The sequence below is a fragment of the Neomonachus schauinslandi genome, chromosome 15 (assembly GCF_002201575.2).
Source record: "Neomonachus schauinslandi chromosome 15, ASM220157v2, whole genome shotgun sequence".
In the NCBI taxonomy this organism is placed as follows: Eukaryota; Metazoa; Chordata; class Mammalia; order Carnivora; family Phocidae; genus Neomonachus; species Neomonachus schauinslandi.
In genome coordinates, this window is record NC_058417.1 from 23234949 (window position 1) to 23259991 (window position 25043).

Genomic DNA, 25043 nt, shown 5'->3' on the forward strand with positions numbered 1-25043 from the left:
CCCCCCCCCCCCCCCCCCCCCCCCCGCCAGGGCCTCTCAGGCTCAGCCAAAACCATGGTGCGCAGAGACGGATGCCTTTTGCTATAGCTCTTACAGGGGTCCCTGGGTAAGTGCCTCTTTGTAGAAAGGGTCTACTCATACTTTGCAGCCCCGCATTGCCAAGAGATATCAGGGAGAGATTTCTAGAAGGCATTTCGAATAGTAAAACAAATACCCTCGCCGGGAGGAGAAGGCCAATCTCAGCACCTAAAGCCTGAAAGAACTATGCTAAAGCAACAAGGGGAATCCTCTCGTTCGTTGGAGTTCCTTCCTTCCATTCATTCTTTCCTTCTTTCCTCTGACAGATACATATTGAGTGGTTACCAAGTGCCAAGACACTAGGGATACCGCCATGAACAAAACAGAACAGACAAAAATGCCCTGCCCTCATGGAGCTTACGTTCTGGAATTTGAAGTCGAGCCCGCACCACCTTTCCCCTAGGCCAGCGTTTCCTGTGGGCGGACAGGGGAGGAGAAGGCACCAACTGGACATTCTTGGCGGCCACCCTTGCAAACAAGGGGAGCCGACTCAGTGTTCCAAGGCCCTGGGGTCCCTCACGGCTGCTGTTGGGTCTGTCTTGTTTTGCAGGCGTCCGCTACAGCCAGCCGGGGAACAGTGAGGTCACTTCCGCCTCAACAATCAGCCACCATGGCAACAGTGCCATGGCAACCAGCCAGTCTGTTTTACAGCAAGTCTCTCCAGCCAGTCTGGACCCTGGCCACAGTCTCCTCTCACCTGATGGTAAAATGGTGAGTACACCTGGGCCATTGTAGCTCTGGAGCTGATAAGATAAGAGGCAAAACAAACACAACTTCTCACAAGGCCTGCCTCAAACAATGAGCCATTGTAGCCCGGTCGGGGAAAATGGGGGCTGTCCAGAGTTGGAACGGAAAGGTAGGACCAGTGACCCAGCCTTTGGCGGGTGGAAGAGGTGTTCGGTTTGAACCTGGCCAATAAATCTGACAGAGTTCTGCTCTCGTTTTATTGATTGAATGCCTCATAAAGGAGCAAGCCGGGTGGGACACTGTTTGTTTTGGGGCCGCCAATGACATTTGTGTTGATAAAATGTTCATTCATACCCACCCCCCCCCCCCACCACCAAGGCCTCCAAAGCCAGTCTTTTCACCTCAGAGAGGGCTTCACTTTGAAACAAACCCCCTCTTTCTCTTCACCACCCCCTGGTGCTGCCGGCAAGGAGAGAAACAGGATTTAGGGGTAGCAGGGGGTGGAGAGAGGCTTCTTGAGCTGGGACATCCGATGGCACGTCAGGGAAGAGCACCGCACAAAAGGGCAGGTGGGGCGGGGCGATGCTTGCCCCACGAGTGAGAGACACCGACTTTGAAGGTCCAGGGACCAGGGTTCAGATCCCAGCTCCAGCACTTAATAGCTGTGTAGCCTTGGGCGGGTTACTGAACTACTCTAGGTCTCCTTCTCTCAACTATAAAATGCGGGTAATAACAATACGGTTGTTGGGGGAACAGATGTGCTCAGCACAGCGTCAGATGGTCAAGAATATCCGTGTTCCTCTCTTTAAGTGACGTTTTCCGTGGTCATACCCACAGCCCACACCCAGATGTAAGTTTAGCACACTTGGTGAGGGATAGACTCGTTGAATTTTCAAGGCTCTAATTCTCTAGCCACACAAGGGCAGGGGAGCGCCGCCGGTGAGAGAAACAGGCATTACAACACCAGTAAGGGTAGGAAATGGAAAACCCGATTCTTTGGGTCCTGCTCTGGGTTTCAGTTGGGGAGGAGCCGCAGGTTCCTGGCTTGACGCTCAAGGTGGAGCTGCACACATTCCCTCGAGGTGTCTGACCCAGAGGCAGGTGGGGGCCCGAGCAGGGGACGGGGACAGGGAGCAGATGCCATCTCAGACCTTGACGTGTGCCCGCTGTGTAGGCAACACAGGAATGGTGAGTCACAGGTGATTGAGTCCCCAGCTCCCTGGAGGAGAAAACAGCGTGTAGTTTCCAAGGGGAGTGCTAGCCCGGGTCGTGGTCTGTGCAGACTGCTAACAGAGGTAGCGGTCTGTGCAAAGGAAAATGAAAAGGCACTCCTGGGGGAGGCATTTGGTAGCCCCCTTGCCCTCCCCTCATCCCGTAAGCTGCTTCTTCATGAAGAACAGTTTGTTCTTCATGAAGAAGGCATAGGCAAGTCTTTATGAGTCACTTTGAGACCCAAATAGGTTAGGGGTAAGGATCGCCCGCGCTGCTCTGGAGAAGGGGGTCTCATGGAAGAGGCCTTGACTTAGTCCACGAAACCCTCCAAGTCTCCGCTCCTCTCCTTGGGGGTCCTTGGGGTTTGGACCCTCCTGCTCTTTCTCCTAAGAGGCAAGTGGCCTCACCCCAAGCCACAGCTGCTCCAAAGGCAGTCTGCAGACTCACTTTTTGCTTCCTGTTCCGCTCAGCAGTGCCCTCTTGGGTAGTATATTATTGGATTGATGATTGACCAAGAGAGCACACCTCAACGTTAGCAAACACCTGGAAGCTTGTTTGCAGGGACCGGCTTTCTACTAGTCTCCAACACCTTGGCTTGTATGTTATGTCACTATTACTGGTTGCCCACATGCAAGAATCTGTTTTCTGTTAATATATAACAGGTCCATCACAGGTTGTGGTCTACCGAGGCAAGAGTGGAATATGGTTAAAAATAATGCAGGCAAGAAAGCCCGTGTGTCCATGTCTTGGACTCTGTTGTTTATCAGCAATAGGATCGATGTTGCTTAACTTCAGCTTCCTCATCTATAAAATGGGGGAGAATAATGCCTGCGTCGTGGGGTTGGTATGAGGATGACTTGTAGCGCTGCAGTTCTTTGGGTAAGCCCTGGGCAAGGAGTGATGTGTTCAGTAGGATGTGAATTCAAAATCTTCCCCCAGGGATTAGTTTTGGAAATACTGCTGATCCATGTGAGCTTTCCTTTGCACTGTCTGTCCCCCTCCCGTACCTGAGTGCATAGACAAAAAGCTGGCCAGCTTTAGGGTTACACATACGGGGAGCTCCTGGGGGGCTCAGTTGGTTGAGTGTCCGATTCTTGGTTTTGGCTCAAGTCATGATCTTGGGATTGTGGGATCAAGCCCCGTGTCGGGCTCTGTGCTCAGCACAGAGTCTGCTTACCCCTCTCCCTCCGCTTCTTCCCCCCACTCCGCTCATGCTCGCTTGCTCTCAAGGAAATAAATAAAATCTTAAAAAAAAACAAAACAAAACATACTGGGGCTCCTGGCTGGCTCAGTCGGTAGAGCATGTGGGTCTTAATCTCGGGGTCATGAGTTCAAGTCCCACATTGGGCATATAGAGTTTACTTAATAAAAAATAATAACAATAAAAATTAAAAAGCACATACTGGATACTTTCACAGTATCAAAGCAGTATGGCCTAACAGGGAAGAGCTCAGGCCTTAGAGGCAGATGGCCTGCTTTGAACACCAACACTACTTCTTGAGCACATTTCTTAACTTCTCTCAACTTCCATCTCCATGCCCACAATGAGGGGATAGTAACACCAACCTCGTAGGCTGTAGGCATGAAGCACTTAGCATAAGGGAAAGTACTGCAAATGGCGCCATTCACGTAATGCAAACGCAGTGAGTTACCATGTAAGAATCATGACTGGTGTCCTTGGCAGCCCCTGGCTTCCTTCAGTTCTGGAGGCAAGTAGAAAATACTGGTTGCATTTTAGAGTGGAAGGAACTTGACCAAGGTTACCCAAAAGTAGCAGGTGGAAGGGATTTGAACTCTCAGCAAAACCGAGTGTGAATTCTGGCTTCCTCACTCACTAGTCAAGTGACATAGGGCTGGTCTGTCCACTCTCGGGAGGATCAATCTCTTAACTGGTAACGTAGGGGCAGTGGTGAGAACGCCCTCCCCACTTGTGTCAGTATCTGTTGAGGACAGTCAGTGGAAGCACTTGACAAACTCTAAAGCTGTGTACCTTGAAGTTGTTTTTATGGTTGGCATCTGCATTTCTCTTTCACCATGAAAATCAAGCACTGAAACGGCAGAGATTGCCGTCACTTCATTGACTTTCTCCAAAGGGACTACATTACCCAAAGGAAGTCTGAAGGCAGGTTACTGATTTCTTTTCTTTCTTTCTTTCTTTTTTTTTTTAATGACTCTGACATTTTGAAAAACAAGTCCAGCGAACAGGCTGGTTTTCTCTTGTTTGATGTGGTCAGAATTCCTTCTTGGTCATGTGACACACCCCCCAACTGATTTCTTGATGCCCATTTTAAAAACACAAACAAACCTGTTTGGTTTTTTTCTTTCTTTCTTTTTCGAATTAACCTTGGAAGCTATGGGGTTGACCAGAAGGTCAGGGCAGGAGATAGTGTCTTACCCGGGTGCTAGTGTGAGGCCCATCATTTGACAAGCTCTAGAAGAAGGCACCTGGCCTACTCAGACATAATGTATGTATCCTAATCCTAAAGTACCTCTGAGTGGTCCTGATACCATCAAGAATGTCTGGAGTAGTTCAGAATGACAGGAGACATCTCTCTTCCTTCTTCCTCCCCCACCTCTCTCTCTCTCTTTCTTTCTAAGATTTTATTTTTAAGTAAACTCTGTACCCAATGTGGGGCTCGAACTTACAACCCCGAGATCAAGAGTCACATGCTCCACTGACTGAGCCAGCCAGGCGCCCGAGACATGCTTTCTTAATAATAATTTTAGAAATGATTTTAACAGTATAAATAGTAAACTACTTTGTCACCAAAAAAAGCACGTGCATGTGTGTATGTGTAAAACTGATAGCTCCTTATAATTAATGGGGAACCATTGGAAGCAGTTCTGAAAACATCAGAATCAAAGCAAGCACATCTGTGACAGCTGTTGTTGTTTAATACTGTTTCGAAAGGTCTAAGCAAGGCAGTGAGACGTACACACATGTTAGTGCTAGCAGGGAAGAGACCCTGTCAGCATGTGTGCTTGTGATGCTGGTGCACACATGCAAAAGTGAAGAAAATCAATAAGGAAAAGACACTATTAGGAATAAATAAAAGGATTTGATTCCTCCAATGAAAAGATGCAAAGTGGCCCTGTGTGTAATAAACTCATTAAAACCAGTAGCTTTCTCTTACTCATCTGCCATTAAAATATAATGGTGCAAGTTTCCTCATCTGTAAAATGGGTGGCTGAGGTGATCAAATGACAGTGCAGAGAGACATGCTTGTAAAAGACAAGCCTTGGGGTCCAGGGCTTATCATTTAGTAGCTTTGTCATTATGATATCAGCTCCTTGACCAAAACAACAAACATTTTTAATGCATAGTGGAGATTGGGAAAAGGTAGAGAAGCCCAATGATGGCGGATCTCCCCCCCAACCCTTAGTAATAATTGCAGGGGTGGGGAAAGGTCCTCTATAAAAGGTAAGAATTTGACTTCCAGAGTCAGGCAGACCTGGGTTTAAATACCAGATATACCACTTGCTGGGTTATTGGATCTTAGGCAATATACATATCTACTCTGAGCCTCGGTTTTTCCATCAGTGAAATGGTGGATGTATCTAGCTGATACCATATCTACCTGATACAGATCTACCATGAAGCGTCTGCCTCACGGAACCACAGTGAGGTTTGTTGGTTAACGTATGAGTGGTACTTAGTGGGGCCTGTATCAGTGAGAGCTTTCCTGCCCTTCTGCCTAGTCCCTAATCTGCTCTCACTAGGGCAGACTTCAGTCATTATTTTTAGCAATCACATGTCTTTAGCACCAGGAAGAGAGAAGGCATGGAGCAGAACAGAGGATACTTCCAAACTGAGCAAGGGACAGTCCCACAATACCCGGGAGCAGAAGAATCCCTAAGGCAGGCAGGTAACTCAAAGACTGTCAACAGATGGAAGCACCATAAGGGAAGGGATTGTTGTATATTTTGCTTCTCAGTCTTCAGCACCTAGAACTGTGCCTGCGCCTCAGTGGATGCTTCATAATTATTGTTGAGCGAATGGATGGATGGATGGATGGATGAGTGAATTAGCTGTGCAGAGGAATTGCTGAGCCATGTCATTTTGGACACTGCTCATTGCAGTCCTGGTTGCACTCATGCTGCTCTTGTTTTTTCTCTCCAGCAGATCTCCGTCTCCGGAGGTGGTTTGCCCCCTGTCAGCACCTTGACGAATATCCACAGCCTGTCCCACCATAATCCCCAGCAATCTCAAAACCTCATCATGACCCCCCTCTCTGGAGTCATGGCCATTGCACAAAGTAAGCTCCGTTCTTGGTCACAAAACCTAGGGGGGCAGGGAGAAGAAGGGTGGGCAGTAAGTCAACCTGATTTTAAAAAAGGTTTATGGAAGGCCCCCTTCAAACTCACCCGCCACTTGTAGATTGATTCCACTTATGTTTAGTTCCTTATCTCTCTCCTCAACAATATTTGGACTGTTTAGCCTAAAGAAAGAGAAGACAATGGAGTCACGTCGAATCTTGGTATGGCTCACCAGCCGAGCATCCTGGGGCAAATCATTAACCTTAATGAGGTTCAGTTTCCTCATCTGTAAAATGGGTTGCTGAGGTGATCAAATGACAGTGCAGAGAGACATGCTTGTAAATCTATAAAGCGTGAGTATGTGTAATATCATAGCTTACACTTTTGTCTCGTGTTCATTTCTACCCCTAAGGATGTGGTAGATGTTCCAGGAAGTTGTGCTGATGTTTCTTTGTGTTGGCCAGGATGGAGCAGTGATGGGCTTCCTTCTAAACAGGGAATTTGGTGTGGTCATAGGACACCTCTTTGGCCAGTGGTGAAAGTACAGTGAGAACTCCGAGGGAAACTGTTGTAGCATCTCTGAGTCTTTAAGGAGAAACATGCCTGAAGACGGGGGATGGACCCCGTCCTTCCAGCTCTAGGAGGCTCTTGTTCCACGGCGAGCCTGTAGCCCCTCACAGATGGGCCAGTTCAGGCCACGGGAAGGCTGACGGGGGCCGCATCTGTGGAGGCCGCTCTCAGAATTTTAATGTTGATGAGTATTCAGTGTGTTTCCAGCTTCCTCATGACAGCTCAGGCCAAGTCATCACTGTGTGACACTGGGAAGACTTCCCGAGAAGGCTCGGGAGAGATCTGAGGATGGCACATTGCTCATCTTTCTCTCCACCTAATATCGCCCCCTTGTCCTTGTGGCCTCCCTGTATCGAGTGCCCACACCGACCACCTCTTTATTTTGTTCCTGCCTTTTCCTCTTTCTCTCTTCTCTCTAAGTCAGCTCTAGCCAAGGTGGCAACTCAGATCACTTCTGAGGAGAATGGCTTATGCGCTCTTGGAGGGCAAAACAGGGCTAGACCCATGAGAGCACACAGCTTTACTGAGCATATCTTCAACTGCTCAGAAATTGATGTACTCTGCAGTTGTTTTGTTTTTTTGCAGAGAGAAACGGGACTAGAGAAGCTTTTAGAGGACTCACGAAATAAAAAATTATTTCAAACTTACTGCCTTTTCACAGGAATATGGTAACCATACCAACACCAGAGTTTGAGATTGAGATAGGATACCTAAAACCAGCTTGCTTGCCTTCTAGAAGATTTGGTTAAAAGACCCATGGGTAAACTATGTCACCTCTTCATTTCCACAACCAAAAAGATACACAAACCATCCCACTTAACCTTCTTTCTTCCCACATCAAGCTTTGGCCGACACACACACAATTCTTATATTTTCTTAGGCACTCTCTCAACTAAAATTTTCCCGGAAGCTATTCCATATTTTTTTCAATTTTGTTCCTCCTGATTTCTTCCTCCCATACTTCTCCACCTTCTTGCTATATCCTTAATCTCCTACTGCAGGTGGGCAGCACCAGAGTGTACATTGCCCTTGGAAGGGTGTTCATGGTGCATGTGCATGTGTGTGCTTGGAGTGGGGTGGGGGGAGCATGAAGAATGGTGAGGATCACCAGAAAACTTGGCCAAGACGCGCGGTCCTAGCCGGTGGAGTGTCAGGCTGCAGAGTTGCTTGCAGGCATCCTTCTGTGTGGCCAACTCCTGTCCCGTTGAGTCTGAGGGTCCTGCCTCAGGCAGAATGTGATAACAAAGCACTTGGCACTGCCAAGCCCTCATTCCCTATTCATCCACTGGATGGACAGCATGCTTCTCGGGCAGTAGCCAGTGCCCAGAAAACAGGTGAAAAGGCCAAGAGTCACACTCCGTGGGAGCTAGAATGACATCAGTGGCTCTCGATCCTGGAACTGAGGCACAGCAGGATCACAGACTGTGTTGAAAATAAGATTCCTGGGCCTCACCTCTGAAGGTTCTGACTCATTAAGTCTTGGGTGAGGCGGAGGAATGTATATTTCTTAAAGAGCTCCCCCAGATGATTCTAAAGCCCAGGCAGGTTTCAGAACTGTGCCCTCAAATGTCATCCACTCTCAACAGGGTAATTGGCTCTTCTGGGAAGAGATTTCCCAAAAGAGTAGCAGTAATAGGCTCCTGGGAAAACAGCAAGTCCATGGGGCCTCCCAGGAGACCCCAGTGGAAGGTGGGAGAGGGAAATGGGATATCAGGGTATCAGGTGAGACTCGGGCTTGGGGAGCTGAGCCCCTGGGGAATGGGAGATAGTGCTGGTCTGAATGGCATCAGAGGACCCGGCCCCATTCCCCTGCCCCAGAAGAGCCTGGAGGGGGCTTATTCTCCCTTCACTTCTGCTCAGGGGTCTCACCTTTTAGGTTTCTGATAACCATATCAGCTAAAGCCCTGAGTAAGCAACAGCTGAGGTCTTCGTGCTATCTCCACGGAGGACTTCCCACAAACCTGCTTCTGGAACCTTCTCCATTTCAGGGAAGTCTCTCTGGGTGTCCCTTCCATTCTTGCCTGAAAGAGGCCTTTTTCTGGATATCTTCTTCATTCCATCCTGCCCCCAGTTTCACAGAAAGCAGGGTCAAAGGAACATTGGCAGCTCCAGGAAAGAGGTCGGGGTGTCTTGCCCCTGATCCTCTCATCCCCACTCCCACCCTGGCTTGGCTGTCTCCCCCAGATTCCCACCCAGGGAGCACATGGAGTTGGGGGGAGGAACCCAGTCTCTGCAGCGCTGGCCCCTGTTCTGAAGAGGCCTCAGGATGTAGACGCAGAACAGGACCCCAGAGGCCTCACACCTCCAGAACAGAAAGATGGCAAGAGCCCCTATAAACTGCCAACCTTTTACTTACGACTTCCTCTTCCCAGTACCTGGACCTTTTGATGCCACAAGCCCTGTGCCGCCAGATAAGACATGTCTTCTTCAGAGACTGGTTGAGGTCTGGTGTTTTTCTCCCCTCTCTGCTACGGTCAAGAGAATAAGCATCTGACCTCTGCCAGGGTCTTTGCACCAGTTCGCTAAATGAGGGTCTTTGTACTCCTGGGATGGTGCAGGTTGTTGTTGTGTTTTGTTTGTTTGGGGGTTTTTTTGTTTTTGTTTTTGTTTTGTTTTTATCAAAATGTGAGTTCCTGAACACTCCTGCCCTCTGCTGGACAGACAGGTCTGGGCCATAATCTGTGCCTTAGAGTGAGGGCCTTTAGCTGCCCTCAGGGCACCCAGGCAGGCCTCTCTTGGAGTCAGGTCTGGAGGGAGTGGGCTCGTTAGAGGCCACCTTCCCAGGGTCCTGGCAACCTCAGGGGAGCCAAGTTTGGGAGGATGGTTCTCAGGCCTCGGATCTGTGTAAGCCCTTTTCCAACCACAACTCACTGTGGAATGTGAGCAAGTCCATCTCTCCAAGCCTCAGTTTCTTTGTCTGTAGAATGGATCTATAAAACCATTTCCCATGCAATCTCTCATGCGAGGCCCCACTGTGCCTGGCACATAGCAGGGGCTCAGTCAGTGACTGTTCCCGGGCACTCACCTCTCCCTATCCCCGCAGCCACCTCTGATCTTTCCCTCTTGCTCCCACAGGCCTCAACACCTCCCAAGCACAGAGCGTCCCCGTCATCAACAGTGTGGCCGGCAGCCTGGCAGCCCTGCAGCCTGTCCAGTTCTCCCAGCAGCTGCACAGCCCTCACCAGCAGCCCCTCATGCAGCAGAGCCCCGGCAGCCACATGCCCCAGCAGCCCTTCATGGCAGCCGTGACTCAGCTGCAGAACTCGCACAGTAAGGACACAGGCGTGGGGGGTGGGAGTGTGGGGGGTGGGAGTGGGGATGGGCGCCACCAAGGGCCCTAAGCAGCCCACATTGCCCTCTCTGGATCTGTACTTGCTAGGAAGTGTACTGATTGGGTCACTTTTGCCTACCTGTTATCAACCCAGACAATTTCTCAGCATAACCCTTGTGTGGTCTGTGCTGTGTGGTCTCTGCCTTTCCTAGACCTACCCTCTACCTCCGTGACTCCTGGGGGAAGGTTTGAAGAGGACAGTGGAGGCCTACGTGCAAAGGGGGGCTGGAGATAGAGTGCAGGGGTGGCACCCATGGACAGTCCCACCAGGCGGCCACAGCGCCTTTTCCCCATGAGCCTCAACTTAGCCCTTTCAATCTAAAATTCCAAGCAACCGTTACCAAACGACAAGAGTGGGCATGCAATTTGCATTCCCTGAAGCTGAAGAATCTTCTAGAATCCCCATGCTGTCTAATTGACACACCCCAAACATCTCTAATCGAGAACCACGGACAGAGGTGGAAAATACCACCTGCGTGCCATCTTGGATAAGGAACAGTAGCGCTTCTGCGCTCCCCCCGCCCCCAAGCTATTTCTCCACCTACTCTTAAGGCCTGTCTTTCAACCAGTTAGTTCCCACCCACTCCGGCCACTGTATCTCTGCCCTCCATCCTGAGCCCCAGGCCCCCAGCCAGCCCTCTGGCCAGATCAGGATACAGCCCCTGGCCTACAAGTTTGGGGAGCAATCACAGCAGGCAGGGTCCCACAGGAACGCCAGAGAAGTCTCTGGAATAGTGTTCGTCTTGGAGTCAGACAAACCTAGGATTTAAATCCTGGCTCTGAGGCTTACCAGCTGTGTAGCCATTGGTAAAGTTACTTAGCCACTCTGAGCCTCAATTTCCTCATCCATAAAATGGAATGTAGAGTGATTATGGAGATGAGATAAATAATGTAGAGTGATTATGGAGATGAAATAAGAATAGGTATGAACTGTGTTTGGTAAACATAAGAGTTACAGAAATGCAGGTGATGATTTATTAAGGGACTGTTTAATAGGAGGCAGGAATGGGGAAGAGGATTTTTGTTTCTCCCCTGGCTGCCTGACAGAGCTGTGCGTCTGAGGAAAAGCAGCCAAGTTCAGCCTTCTTCTCTCCTCGGGGCGCTCTCCCCACCTCAGGCCTGCAGAGCTGGTTTCTAAGCACCATCTCACATTCCAATCACATTTTTTTGTGGCTTCTGGAAAAATCTGCCATAACCTGTAGCAGAGTCTGGGACCACATGTACGCACTTTCCTTCCGTTCTGGACCCGATAATATGCCCCCACTTGTCCCTGCCCCTCGCCAGGCCCAGGTGGGATTGTCAGAGAGTGGTCCCCAGTGATGACCTGTGGACTGCTGAGCCCCAGCTGGGGGCCCCAGGACCAGACAACAACCAGCCTCCCTCCACAGGAGGGACAAGCTGGGGTGGCAGGCAGTGACCATGACCCCATCCCCTACTAGGGGATGCTGTGGTAGATAGAATTGGCTGCTCCTTCCCTCGTGGCCAAATATCCACATGCTTCTGTTAGTTGGTCGAATTTATATGAATCTAATGGATAAATCACATGAGTCAGAAGGTTCTAGACTTAGCGGACAAGTACTGGAAAAACTGGAAAATGAGTCACATGTCCCTGAAGGTTTTATTTGCATCTAGTCTCCCCTTGTCTATCATCCTTCAACTTTCTGTGATGGCATAGTATGACCTATGACGTCATTTTAGCACAAATTGGAACAACCCAGAATTACACAATGGATTATACCCATGTCTAATTATAATTATTAATCAGTTTATAATTGCCTGCCTAAGACCTGGCTCTTGAGTCATGGCAGATATGATAAGCTTGTGCTGGCCAGCTTGTGTTTGCCAGCTACTTAGAACTTTTTTGGACTTAAAATATCCGATGCACCACGTATGTGTAAGGGCCATTTGTTGATGCCTAGGCATCTAACATTTAATTGAAAGTCAGGAGAACAGAAGTGCTGTCCATTACTATCGACAAGACACTGTGCAAAGCTGTTTGTCTATTTGATACAAAGTACTTTACACCTGATGTTTTCTAATCCTACAACAGCTATCATTCCCATTTTACAGATGAGGAAATTGAGGTTACGTAACTTAATCGAGGAGCCAGAATTTAAACACATGGCCATTCTTTTTACCGTGTCACACCGCCTTCCAAAACATCACCAGCGCTGCCCCGCTTTTCTCTGCCTGGGGATGCAGGAGCTATGGTGTGGGATGGGGGGTCTGTAGCTGTGTTGACGCCTGTGTGATCTGCACCTTGACCGTGTCTTCACTCTGTCTCTCCAGTGTACGCACACAAGCAGGAACCCCCCCAGTATTCCCACACCTCCCGGTTTCCATCTGCGATGGTGGTCACAGATACGAGCAGCATCAGTACGCTTACCAACATGTCTTCCAGTAAACAGGTAATGCCAGCAGGAAGGGGGGCGGGGGCAACGACCCAGGCTATTGATGTGCAGAAAGGGTGACAGTGCCCTGCGGACTGAGCCTGGTCCTTCCCAGGCTCCTGGTTACTTGCTAAATGAATCCCCAAGGTCAGAGGGCAAGGAAGATGGGCCACAGGCTAAAAGGACATACTGCTCCCCCAGCTATCCCAACAAAAGCACTAAATGACCAGGGCTTGATAAACCACTGGAGACTGGATTACACAGAGTCTTTAGGTATTGAGACTGAGTATTTCCCAGTGGATTGAACAGTGGTGCATGGAAAAGGTGTTTCCAAGGGCGACTCGGAAAAGTCACACCCTCTGTAGCATTTCATGCTTTGCAAGAGGGATCCCTGAGGGTTCTCCACAAATCAATCAATGGAAAAAGGGTAGAGAGTCGGGGTCCTGAGGCTGACTCCCCCGTCCAGGACCCATGCGGGACCCAGAACACTGTAAATTCCAGAGAATGACCCAATTCTCCCAACCCATGGAGATTCCCCAGTAGACAGTCGGGCCTTACAGGGGCCTGCGTTTACTTGTTTTATCAAGAAACTCAGAATTGACTTCCCAGTGCACTACAAGTGGGAAATCCAGAGGCTTTGTCACTCTTTCAGTGGATGGCTAGTTCCCACCTCCAGGTAGAGCTGATGGAGCAGTAAAGCCAACCAAAGACAAGGCTTGTCACTACAGCTTGGACAGCTGGACTGTCGCGGGACACAAAGAGTTAGGAAACGGGACAAGATGTCTGAACACGCAGGACACTTCCAGAATAATACAATAGGACCTTTTAGGAGCTGGGGTCTGTGCAGTGTGGGAACTGTCTGACCTCTATTGATTACTAGATAAGTAGGCGACAACCTTGAACTTCGTGTCAGAGGCTCTCAGCGGGGTTTGGTCTTGTTGATGGTCTTTTTTCCATCCGAGTCCTGCAACTCACACCTTTTTCACTGCCATGTGCTACCAAGCAGGTTCTTTCATGGGCTTGGGTTCTCTGCTCTTCCCTTTGCCCACATCTCCTCCTGGTTCTGCCATATTATAGAGCAGGTGGGTTCTATTCCTGGTTTTGCCCCTTGTTTGGTGACCTTGACCTCTCCGAGCCCTCATTTCTTCACCTTTAAAATGAGAGTCATAACATGGACTTGTTCTGGGGATTCGATGAGGTCATGGAGATTAAGTGCCTGGCACGTCTTGGGTGTGTGCATGTGCGCTCGTGAACACACACACACACGCACACATGCACGCACGCACATGGCCTAGGCAGCTGGGCTCTGGAGTTGGGGGGAGAGGAAAAGGTGTGTGGGACCTGCTCTGCCACTCTTCTCTCACCCAATGGAAGATGAAAGGACACCCCCCCTGTTGCCCTGCCCTTCGACTCCCGTGCGATTTCCCACTCTTTGTAGTGAGCAGGGAAAACATTTATCTGTGCTCACAAATCTCAATCAGGGGGGCAGCCAGGCGCAGCAGCCCTGCTTGGGAATACCTTCCCCTTTGAAAGGTTTATCAATCCATCTGCCGCTTGGTCAGCCCTAGACAGGGCTCTGATTAATTATTCCTGTCTTTCCCAAGTTGACTTTGATGCTTGCTTGTTGAAACAAGCCCTCTGAATTCAGGAAATGGTCTCTTAATCAAAATACTCCGAGGTGCTCTCTGAGACATGGCACTGGCCCCCAAATGGCTTCTCCCCTCCGCTGGACAGAGTGGCCAGCCGACCTTGAAGCTGCATGAACAGCCCTCCAGAACCACCGTGAAGTTGTCCCTAAGTCCCTGGGCGGTTCAGGAGTCTCGTGGTACACTCATTTCTGGGATGATGAGGATGATTACATTTAGGATCAAACTATTCACGGAGCCCTTTAGGTTTCTACTTCTCGCGAACATGATCTCATCATTTTCTTTTTATTGCCTGGTATAAGGAATGTACCAAGCATTCCTTGGTACAAAGGAATGAACTGAGGCTCAGAGAGGGAGAGTGACCTGCCCAAGTTCTCACAGGTGGTCAGTTCTAGAGCTGGACCTTCAGACTCTGGGCTTTGACTCTAAATCCTGCCCTCCTTCCACTTCAACAGTACTTGCCTTCCGATCTCCATCTCTAAAACACCCACAGCGTTTGCTGCTTTTGAGGTCTCAGTGGTCAGGAACAAGCATAAAATTCAGCCCACGTAGGTGTCCCAATCAGGCAACTTTCTTCCTCCAGACTGAAGGAGAAGAGGAATGGGAAAGCACAATGAAGTCCAGGGTAAAGGTGCTGCCTCCTGACAGAAAGATCCAAGGTGGAGAAAATTTGTACCAACTTTGTTCCCCAGGCAAAGGGTCAGAAATGAAATCTGAAAGAAATCTGGTGGCAATTCTGTTTTCTCTTTGTTCTAAAGTATTATTTTCCAAAATGAGTTTCAAGACTGTTGCTGGGAACTGGGGCGCATGGTGTGAGGAAAGGAGGATTCTTCGGTCATATATGTTGGGGGAACGGCTGGGCTCAACAGCTGAACACCCCAAGGGGGGGGCTTCTCCAAATCTTTCGTAGGCTGTTGTGTGCGTGGAATGGGGCCATTAGTGTGCACAGAGGCTCCAAGCCAAGCATCCTGGACATCACTGCTTGAGAGGCACCACGGAGTGCTAGGAAAAGCCAGCAGCCTTGCCCCATGTGACCTTGGGCGGTTAATTCACCCTGCGGGACCATTTCTGCATTTCTCCTGGGGAAAATCCTACCCCCATCTCACAGGTTATTCCCAGGGCCTGAGAGAGTGGCTGGGACATGGTGAGGTACTCCATGTGCTAACTCCCTCCCTCTCACTCCTTTCCATCTGTGATCCTTTGGGAGATACCTTCTATTGACTCCTTCAAAATTTAACTCATTGCTTGGTCTACATGGGGTCAGAGGAGGTTCTGTCAATAAAATTTCTCAGGATTAGGACTATCTCTCAAGCACATCCCCCCTCTTGGGCCTGGGCTCCAGAGACCTGCTTCCCATTTTTATGCTGACTCACACATGTGCTCTCCTCCCTGGACTCCCAGGAAAAAAAGCAAATCATGCAGGGGCCTCTCAGAGCGCCAGAACCCTTTGTGCTTAGCCAAATGCCTGGCCTATAGTAGACGTTCAGTAAATATGAATGAATGAATGAATGCATTCAGAACTAGCATTTTTGAGTGCTTCCCGTTTGCATAACAACACTCCAGGTGCTTTGCCATTCTTACTTTTCCCGGCCAACCCTCCTTCCCATTCTGCAAGGTAGATGTTTTTAATGCCCAACTTACAGAGCAAAACACTGAGGTTCAGAAGTGGGGAGGGACCCGCCCAAATTCACACAGATGATAAATCTGGAGCTGGACTCGCTCCAGATTCATTCTACCACGCTCACCTTCTCCTGTCCCTTTTTCAGCACTCAGAAAAAATGGCCCAAGGTTATGCAGGCATAAGGTTCAAGCCAGGATTTGAACTTGTGTCCGATCCCAGTGTTTTCGTTGTCAGGACAGACCTGCCCCAGGGCCGGGTGGATCACATTTCAGGAACCTCCGGGCTGGGTCTTTCTCACCTGCAGCTCCTACAGCTCTGTGTGCCTCCCTCCCCCTCCTCCTCAACCGTGGGTGCTGGCGAGTTACCATCTGAGTGGGTCTGTGCCCGAGCTCCTGAAAACAATGCCCGGCAGTCTGGAACAAGACCTCAGCAAGGCACTGACATGGGTTAGAACAAGTGTGGGCAGGCTGCGCACCGAATCCTGTTTCCACAACCTCTGAACCCACTGCTCCACTTCCTAGTTTACAGAGAGGTCAGGAGAGGCCCCCCCACCCACCCACCCACCAGCAGTCACTGCTCAGGGGTGCTAAGAAGGAGGTGGACGGCCTCTCAGAAATCTCCGGCAGCTGCTCATGTCCCAGCCTTCTCCACTGGTGGTCAGGCAGGACGGTGTGATGATTAGGAGCACCGACTGGGCAGTTAGGCCAACCCAGGCCTAAGATCTTACCACTTTCTACCTGTGTGACCTCAGGGAAAAGTCCTAGCCTCTCTGAGCGTCAGGTTCCTCGCTTATAGTGTGAAAATGATGATTCCTCTTCCGTGGGATCATTAAAAGGACTAAACGCAGTAAGTCTTGTAACATACGTAGCTCGGTACTTGGCTCAAAACACCCCACCCATGGCAGCTGGGGCAAACTGGGCTCCCCCCACTTGGCAACCCTGAGTGTCTCTCAAACTTAGGAAGGAAGATTGTAAATGGCAAAGGGCACTTATTCTCCCGTGACCATCACACTCAGAAGGTAGAAGGAAGTCATCTTCCTTGTGTTGAGGAGCACAAACTTTTCTCTTGAGAGACTCTGGGCAAGTTACCTACAATCTCTCTAGGCCTCAATTCCCTCATTGGTAAAACTGGAAGTACAGTCATGACATTTATTTATTAATTTGAGAGGGCGAGAAAGGCAGGGGAGGGGCAGTGGGAGAGGGAGAGAAAGAAGTGTAAGCAGGGTCCACACCCAGCATAGGTCGAAACATAGGGGCTCGATCTCATGACCCTGAGATCATGACCTGAGCCAAAATCAAGAGTCAGACGCTTAACCAACTGAGCCACTCAGGTGCCCCATCATTACTTTTAATTAATAGAGCCATAATTAATCTAATTTAGTAATAAGAGCGGTGAGTTATCTGTACTCATTGTCTCTACTTCCTCAGCTCCAGTTCTGTCTTGAGGCCATTCCTGACAGCCTCACACTGCACTGAAACCTCTCCTATCCAGCTCACTAGTACCACCATGTTGTCAAACCAGTGGGTACTTTTCCATCTCTGCCTCTGACATGGCCGATCACTCCCTCCTTTTCTCCCTTGGATTTTAGGACAGTACCCATTCCTGGTTCTCTCCACTGTGGCACTCCTCATTTCCATTGCTGGCAGCTTGTCTTCCCAACATTTAGTTGTTGGAGGGCCCTGGGGCTCATTCTCTGCTGTGGTCACTCCTGGATGATCTCCTCCACTCCCATGGCTTTGGATCAAGTGTCCACACTGATGGATCCAGTAGTTCTGTCTCCAGTACAGACCTCTCCCTTGAATGCCCATTCATAAATCCAATGCATCTTTGGCATGATAAGCCTCGCTAAAATAGGAACTCTTCATTTTGCCCCTGTTTCTCCCTACTCAAACTGCTTCTTCCTTGGGCTTCTCCATTTCCAAAAATGGTACCAGTTGTTCAGGGGAGATACCTGAGAGTCTCCTTGATTCTCCTCTGCACATCCCACAACCAGTCCCTGGATAAGTTCTGCTAGGGATCCTGCAAAATGCATCCCACATCTGAGTGCTTCTCACCTCCCTACCAGTCTACCCCCTTCCCTCACTGATTCCCTACAGTGGCCCCAACTTCCGACTCCCACTCTCAGTCCTGCCCCACAATGGTGGTTATGGTCTGCTCACTACGTAGCAGCCAGAATTATCTCTCAAAAGGGGAAACCAATCATGTCACCCCTGCCCCATCAAAACTCCAATAGCTTCCCATTGCAACCAAGCCAAAATGAAGGCTTCCTAGCGCCCAGTGTGATCAGCCCCCTGCTGACCCTGCCCTTCTCACCTCCCTCCCCACCTCCCTCTTCCCATCGGCTTCAGCTGAGCCATAATTGAGGTGATCCCACTTAAGGACTTCTGCATTTGTGGGCTCCATAATGCACATCTTTGCATGCTTGCTCCCTCATCTCATTCAGCTCAAATGTGACCACTTCAAGGAGACCCCTCCTGATTGCCCTCTGTAAATTATTCCCTTTTCCTTCAAATCAGTCTAACCTGTTATCATGCGTATTTTTTCTACAGAGCATTCATCTCTACCTGAAATTTTATTTTATATACACGTGTACTATATATATATATACACACACACACACACACACATATGTATATTCATTTACTTATTTATTATTCAAAACTCTCTCTAGAATATAAACTCTGTGACGATATGGACAGGGTCTTGTTCATGGCTGCATATGCCCAGTGCCTAAAAAAGCCCTAAGCCTGTAGAAAGCATTCAAAAACGTGTTGAATGAATGAATGATAATTACCTGCTTCAAAGGGCTGATGTGTGAATCCAATACAAGGATGCATGTAAAGCCCTTACTTAGCGCAATGCCTCACATAGTAGGACCTCAGTAAACATTAGCTCCTGCCATATGTAATCAGCCCCCTTAGAGCGAGGACGTCCTTAACTGTTACCACAGCTACTACCACCCCTTTCAGATCCTCTGGGCAGGGCCCCCGCAGGGCTGGGTGTGCCAGGCCTTGGTTCTGAGGGACCCCAGTGCACCCCTTATCAGCTGTTTGTGTTTAGACTCTGAAAGGGACAAATAACTCTAGTACCTCTGACAACATTTAGGGCTCTGCCACCATTTTATTATGTGAGCAAACATTTGATAGCTGGGAAGCCCATCCCTAATGACAGGTCATAGAATCTTGCTGGCGTCTCCTTATCTGCCCTTCTTGTTTGCTCTCCTATTGAAACCTGCAAGGTCACGAGCCTTTTTCTCTCTCCTCAACTGAAATCTGAAAATTGGAAAAAGGCTGATAGTGGGAAGTAAAGAGACTCGAAAGTGGGGGTGGGTGGCGAGAGGAAGAGGAGGCAAAGGGTATCAGAGGACCCTGACCAGGGCCTCAAGAATTTAAAAGGGTCAGAACCTGTCCCCTCGAATGCAATCACACTCTGAAGAGGGCTCGCAGGCCCAGGCACCCTGTGCAGCCCCAGTGTTAATTCTGAGCCTTTCCCATGTATCAGTTCGCCTGACTCCTCAACAACCTCCATTTCACAAGTGAGAAAACTGAGGCACAGAGAGGGTGCCGGACTAAGAGCACAAAGCTAGGAGAAGACTCTTAACCTCAGAGCATATTAGAAAGAACACGTGCCCGAGGGCACCCAGAACCAGTTTGAATCTCTGTCTCTATGCTGTCCTAGTTCTGAAACTGGATAATTGGCTCTCTTTGAGCTTGTCTTCCTAATCTGTAAAATGGGCATAATGGCAACCTTGTACAGGATTATGGCTGGGAGCACTGATGAGATAATAATGCAATAATAGGCCTTTAGTAGTAATGATAGGTGTGTGTGTGTGTGTGTGTGTGTGTGTGTGTATGCACATATAAGCTTTTGAGTGTTGAAGGAAGATCCTTAGAGAAGGAGCCATTTAGCCAAAAGGCAGAATTTTCCCCTTAGATGCCAAAACAAATGAAAGGGAAGGAAGAGACAGAGGGAAGCAAAAAGGGCCTCCCTGGAGAGAAAAGGACGGGAATGATGTTCCACGACCGCCAAAATGAATGAGGCCCAGGGCCCTGGAAGGGGAGGCCACCCCCAGGATGTGGGCCGTGGCTCCTCTCGGGGAGTTTCTCCATCCATTCTGGGGTCTCCTGCCCACCCCCCCCGCCGCCCACCTGGAAGTCTGGCATCGGAGGCCTTCAGCCCAGAGTTCTTGTCTTAATAGGAACAAGCCTGTAGAAAGCACTTTGCAATTCCCCTCACGCCTTCCCGTGAGCAAGTGGCGATTTTCTCATGTGCTTTATGGCCTGTTGCTCAAGTAGATCATCAGTTCTGGCCAATCTGGGAGCTGATTAGAAATGCAGGTGCTTAGGCCCCACCTCAAGCCCGCTCGATCGGAATCCACCTTTTCACAGGCTCTCTGGTATTCATGGGTCCATTAAAATTTGGGGATCAGTGGTCTAGGGGACCCCTGCCCTTAGAGGTGTTAGGAAGAGGACCCTTACTTCCACGAGAGGCAAGAGCTGCCATCCAGCTGCCGTTGAGCAACCACACCGAGCACGCTGTAAACCCCACGCTCACAGAAAGAGGAGCTTGACTTCAGGATAAAGGTCAGCGAGTTATGACTATTTCAAGGTCTGCAGCAATATACTGCTGTCTTCTGAAGTGGCCGGGAAACCTGGCTCGCGAGTTTCCCTAAAGGGAGCATAGCACCAACGCGGGGGCACTGAGCGGGCACTGGGGGTCCTCAGCCCGCGGCTGGCTGAGTGGGGTCCAGGCTCCCCTGGAGAAGCCAAATGAATGGCCTCGTCCCTGCTGAATGCACGCCGCTGAGCTCTCTCTCCTCTCTCTGCAGTGCCCCCTCCAAGCCTGGTGATGCCCACCCATCACTTACTTTGTGCACAGCAACAAGGACCCTATTTGCCACACCGTCCGCCTCCAGGCAGCTGTCACGGAAAAGGCCAGTGGCCTGACAGGCACCTTCGAGAGAGGTCCCTGCCTACCTGACATCCTGCTGGTGTCCCGGACAGACAAGGACAGCCCGCTGGGAGGCACAGCCCAGAGTGCGGCTTCCTTCCCCTTCTACGCAGTATTGTTGCCATGTCTCTCCCAAGATGTCCAGGACTCCCATCCGGCCCACGGGTGGGAGCCGAGAAACCACGGAGGAGGAAGAGAGAAAGCTGTCGTGTCTACGTTGCGCTCCCTCGTCGAACAAACTGATGTGAAAAACTTGAATCTGTTACTGAAATGAGGAGGACACGTGCTATTGAACTGAGCCAAACACACTGTAAATATGAGCAGCCTCCCGCCCCCTACCCCATCCCAGCTGATCTTGAGATTTCTTTTGAAGAAGTAAATTTCTCCAATGGGTGTAAACTATAACCTAATGTAATTAAGTGCAATTGCCCCTCCGCTTCCTCCCCCCCCACCCTGTATATAATACTAAAGTGTCTATTAGTTCTCTTTGTAAAGGTCGGAGTTGAATCTTCCAAGTGATTGGCCCCCTTCCCCTCTCCATGGAGAAATAGCCTGAGTCGGGAGTGAAAGCTCCTCCCCTTTCCCTCCGGCCTGGACACACACCCACACATCAGGACCGTGTCTGTGGGACTGACCACCAGCTAACGCCGGCCTCCTGTTGTGAAGACACACGTCTGGATCCTGGAGGGGCCGCACATGGCGGCAGACTGATACCCTAGCTTCCGGCAGGGCTGGGGGTTCAGCCAGTCCACCACCAAGATGCCGCAAGGCAGGACAACTGGCTGCTTGACAGCACAAGAAAGCATGACTCTCTCCGAAAGCCTCCCATTAAAACAATTTATTTTATCACTGCCCAGAGTCTCCTATTTCTGTCTCTGACGATTTGTCCGCCAAGGTTCCGCCAAGAACGTCCCACCCCCTCAGCCCCGGCCCGACTCCCCTTGGAATGTTCCACACATTCCACCGGGCTCGTGGCTGCGTGTCCCGGTGTCTCCGTGCCGGCTGCACTGCTAAAGTCAGAAGAGTCGATACCCCCAGCCAGACTGCGCAAGCCCCTCCGAGGGGCTCCGGCCCGAGCAGGAGGCAACACCTTTGCCTTCCCCACAGCTCACAGGAGTGAAGGATAGAGCCAGCCCTTGGTGACTCTTGGTCATAGGAACAGATAAAAAGTGGGAAGAATAGAAACCCTGTGGGTACCTTTTTCAGCCTCATTTTAAGCATTAACCCCAGCCTTTCCTTCCTTCCCTAGAGCCATTAGTCACTAGGAGAACAGGCTCCTGTGAGTGTTGCCTCCTGCCCGGGTTTCCCACTCTGGCAAGGACGCTAATGAACACAACTCATCCAAAAGGTGAAAAGCCAAAGGTCTGGACCCTCCACCCGCAGGGGCTTTGCCACAAATCCAGCGTTGACTCCAGGAAGAAGGAGGATGTATCTGTCCGCTTTGCTGTATCCTCTTGTACAGCATAGACCCTACCAGCATGTGGTTCTTTCCCAGGAAGGTGTGAGCAAGGGAATTCTGCTGAGCAGGCCCCAAGAAACAGGTTTTTCCAAATCCCAGTGCAGTGGAAGATGCACTTCACAGTGAGCTGTGCAGATTTATGGAGAACATGTTCTACTATGTGCCCAGGACAGGGATGGCTAGATATGGAAATGCCGACCTCCTCTGGTTCCTGGCCCCCCCAGACAATGTAATTGGAGCCAAAGGGGTCAAGAGAAAACTCATGGTTGGGTTGAGAGGAGTGGGGGCCAAAGCCAAGCACCACGTGCTAAGAGAGGCCAAGATCCACTGTCACTAGCTGATGGCTCCTGTGAGTTCTAGGAAGAGGAAGGGAATATAGGCCTCAAGCCCCAGTCTCAGTTGGAACCCTATATCCGGACTCATGTTGTTTCTGGGACAGCAAGTATCTGCATTTGACAGATTTAGATCTTGCATTGTTGCAATAACCCTGAGAACCCAGAAGGTCTTATTCATCCAAGAGGTCGTGTGGACAGAGCTGGAGGCTGAGGGGAGCGAGGATGGATGGGTGGGGCTAGTCTCTAGGGACTTTTCCTAACCAAACCCTATAGAAACCAAGACACGTAGAAAACAACGCTGGCAAGTTTAGCATCTCCCTTCTGCATCAAGCAGGGACCTCCTACACTGGCTGTAAGGGGGGCAAGGGGGTCACCATGGAGGTTTCAGGCGGAATTATCCACGCTGAAGATTCACTTGCAACTAAAAACCCCCATTCTTCCTCCAGAACCTCATGGACTGACATTTCCAGGCTCTCTCTTTACACCTGGAGCCTAGACTAACAGACAGATGGACCTGTTTTGTTTTTGTTTTTTCTACTGTCATTTTCTAGGGTGAGCCCTGGGGAAGCAGATTTCATTTTAACACCCATGGGGTAAGAAATGAAATTGGTAATGAAGACCTGCCTTAACTTTTTCCACGCCAAACAGTGGACTATTCCCCACCAAAGGCAGAGATAACTGGAGGGTTAGCTGCTAGATCCAGGTGGATAAGAACACAATGCAGACACCCAGGGAATCTCAGCTCTTGGCCCACAGCTGGGGGGTGGGAGGGCAAGTCTTTGATATGCCTTTTGGAGCCAGAATGCCTTGATTAGAATCTCCAACTCCAGCACTTAACCCCATCCTCGTTGTCTTCCTGCATAAAATTGAGTGATGATAACAGTACCTACTGTATAAGACTGTTTGAGGAGTAAATGAGTTGATACGTGTCAAGCACGTGGGAAGTGTACCTGCTACGTTGTGTTAGTATCCTGTCATCCCACAGTGACTTCTCATGTAGCCTTCTGGGCTTTGTTGCTATTTCCAGATCACCTCATCACAAATTTGATACTTGGTAAAGAAAACTTGCCAATTACCGGTAAACTGATGTTGTTCATTTCTATGATGTATGGCAAATCCAGCAGGGAACCAAGGATGAATCAGGGAGGGTCTGAGGAGAGAGGAAAGGCTTGACTGAGGAGAGTCTTTGTCTCCTAAGGAAAAGAAGGAGGTAAAATGCGGTGACTTTGCAGGAAGGGTGAGAGCCAGGGGGCCCAGACTAAAGGTGGGTGGGGGCCATGGAGGAGGACTGCCCGGAGCAAGGAATGGTGTGGGTCAGGAAGAAACAGGAGCAAAAAAATTTTCCCAAGGAAAATCAGGGCTGATGTGCCCCGTTTGAATTAGGAATTAATTCAAACACACACCATCAAAATCTGCTCCGGAATATAAGATTGCCAGTGCAGTGACTATGACGTATTCATGATTTAATGCTTCAGACACACCCCAGTTGCATCAAACAGGCTGAATATTCATGAGAAACCGCAATCCGCTAAACCGAACGCCTATAAAGCCTGTCCCTCCCACTCTATCTTCCTCCCTCTCCCTCTCTCCCCCACCCTCTGCCCCCAGTTATGGTACAGAGGTCATTCTGGCTAGGCAAATACTAGGTTGTCAGCCAAGATTTATAACATGACCGTATTTTTTAAATGAATCTTTGGGGTATGCAGGACTTCACACACACCTGAATGACCATTTTTTCCTGGGTGTATGTACAGCGCTCTGCGCACAGAGAGAGAGGAAACACGTTCTAAGGGAGAGCAGAGCAGAGCAAACGAGGGGGGAGGGGGTAACATCAAAAGCAGGAATCATCAAAGCAGTTTTCACACAGTCTGCATATGTATGTTTATGCCAACAGATCACGCAACACAAACACGAGATATTTGTTTGCAGTCTCCACCTACTTAATTTTCCTACATACTGTTACGTTCCCAAAAGGCAGGTTTCTCTTCTGTGCCCTATTGTCCAGACAGCCTTAATAAGCCAATTATATTAAATTATTCTCAATTACAAATGGGATAAAAAGAGAAAGCTAATTTTTTTTAAAAGACCAAAAAATCCCAGTATAAGGAAAATGTGTCTCATTTCCTGATATTGGAAGACCTTCTGCGTATCCCTTTGCTTTGGAAACATCATCTAGTCCAAAATAATGTCTCATTTATATATCCAAGAAATATTTACTGACACCTATTGTGTGCCAGGCACCATTGTTCTGGACACTGCGGATACATCAGTGAACCAAATACATAAAAATCCGTCCCCCTCTTGGGGCGCCTGGCTGGCTCAGTCGGTGGAGCATGTGACTCTTGAGCTCGGCGTCGTGAGTTCGAGCCCTGCTTGGGGTGTAGAGATTACTTAAAAAAAATCCTTCCCCTCCTGAAGTTCATTCTGGTCGGGGAGACAAGCAGTAACTGAATGGTGTGTGATGACAAAACCATCTACGAGGGGGTGCCTGGTTGGCTCAGTCGTTA

General features: G+C 49.6%; 1 protein-coding gene across 3 annotated transcripts in view; it reads left to right on the forward strand.

Moving 5' to 3' along the window:
* HNF1B (HNF1 homeobox B) overlaps positions 1–21596 on the forward strand; it is a 52371-nt gene extending 30775 nt beyond the window's left edge. For 2 of the 3 annotated variants that reach the window (XM_021704186.2, XM_021704187.2), the window contains exons 5-9: positions 629–789; positions 6101–6233; positions 9880–10074; positions 12425–12543; positions 20621–20641. In XM_021704186.2, coding sequence (XP_021559861.2) covers positions 629–789; positions 6101–6233; positions 9880–10074; positions 12425–12543; positions 20621–20641 — 629 coding nt within the window. Of the gene's footprint in view, positions 1–628; positions 790–6097; positions 6234–9879; positions 10075–12424; positions 12544–20620 lie in introns of all 3 variants that reach the window. The other variant, XM_021704185.2, reaches the window with a different exon arrangement.
* Positions 21597–25043: the final 3447 nt, after the last annotated feature.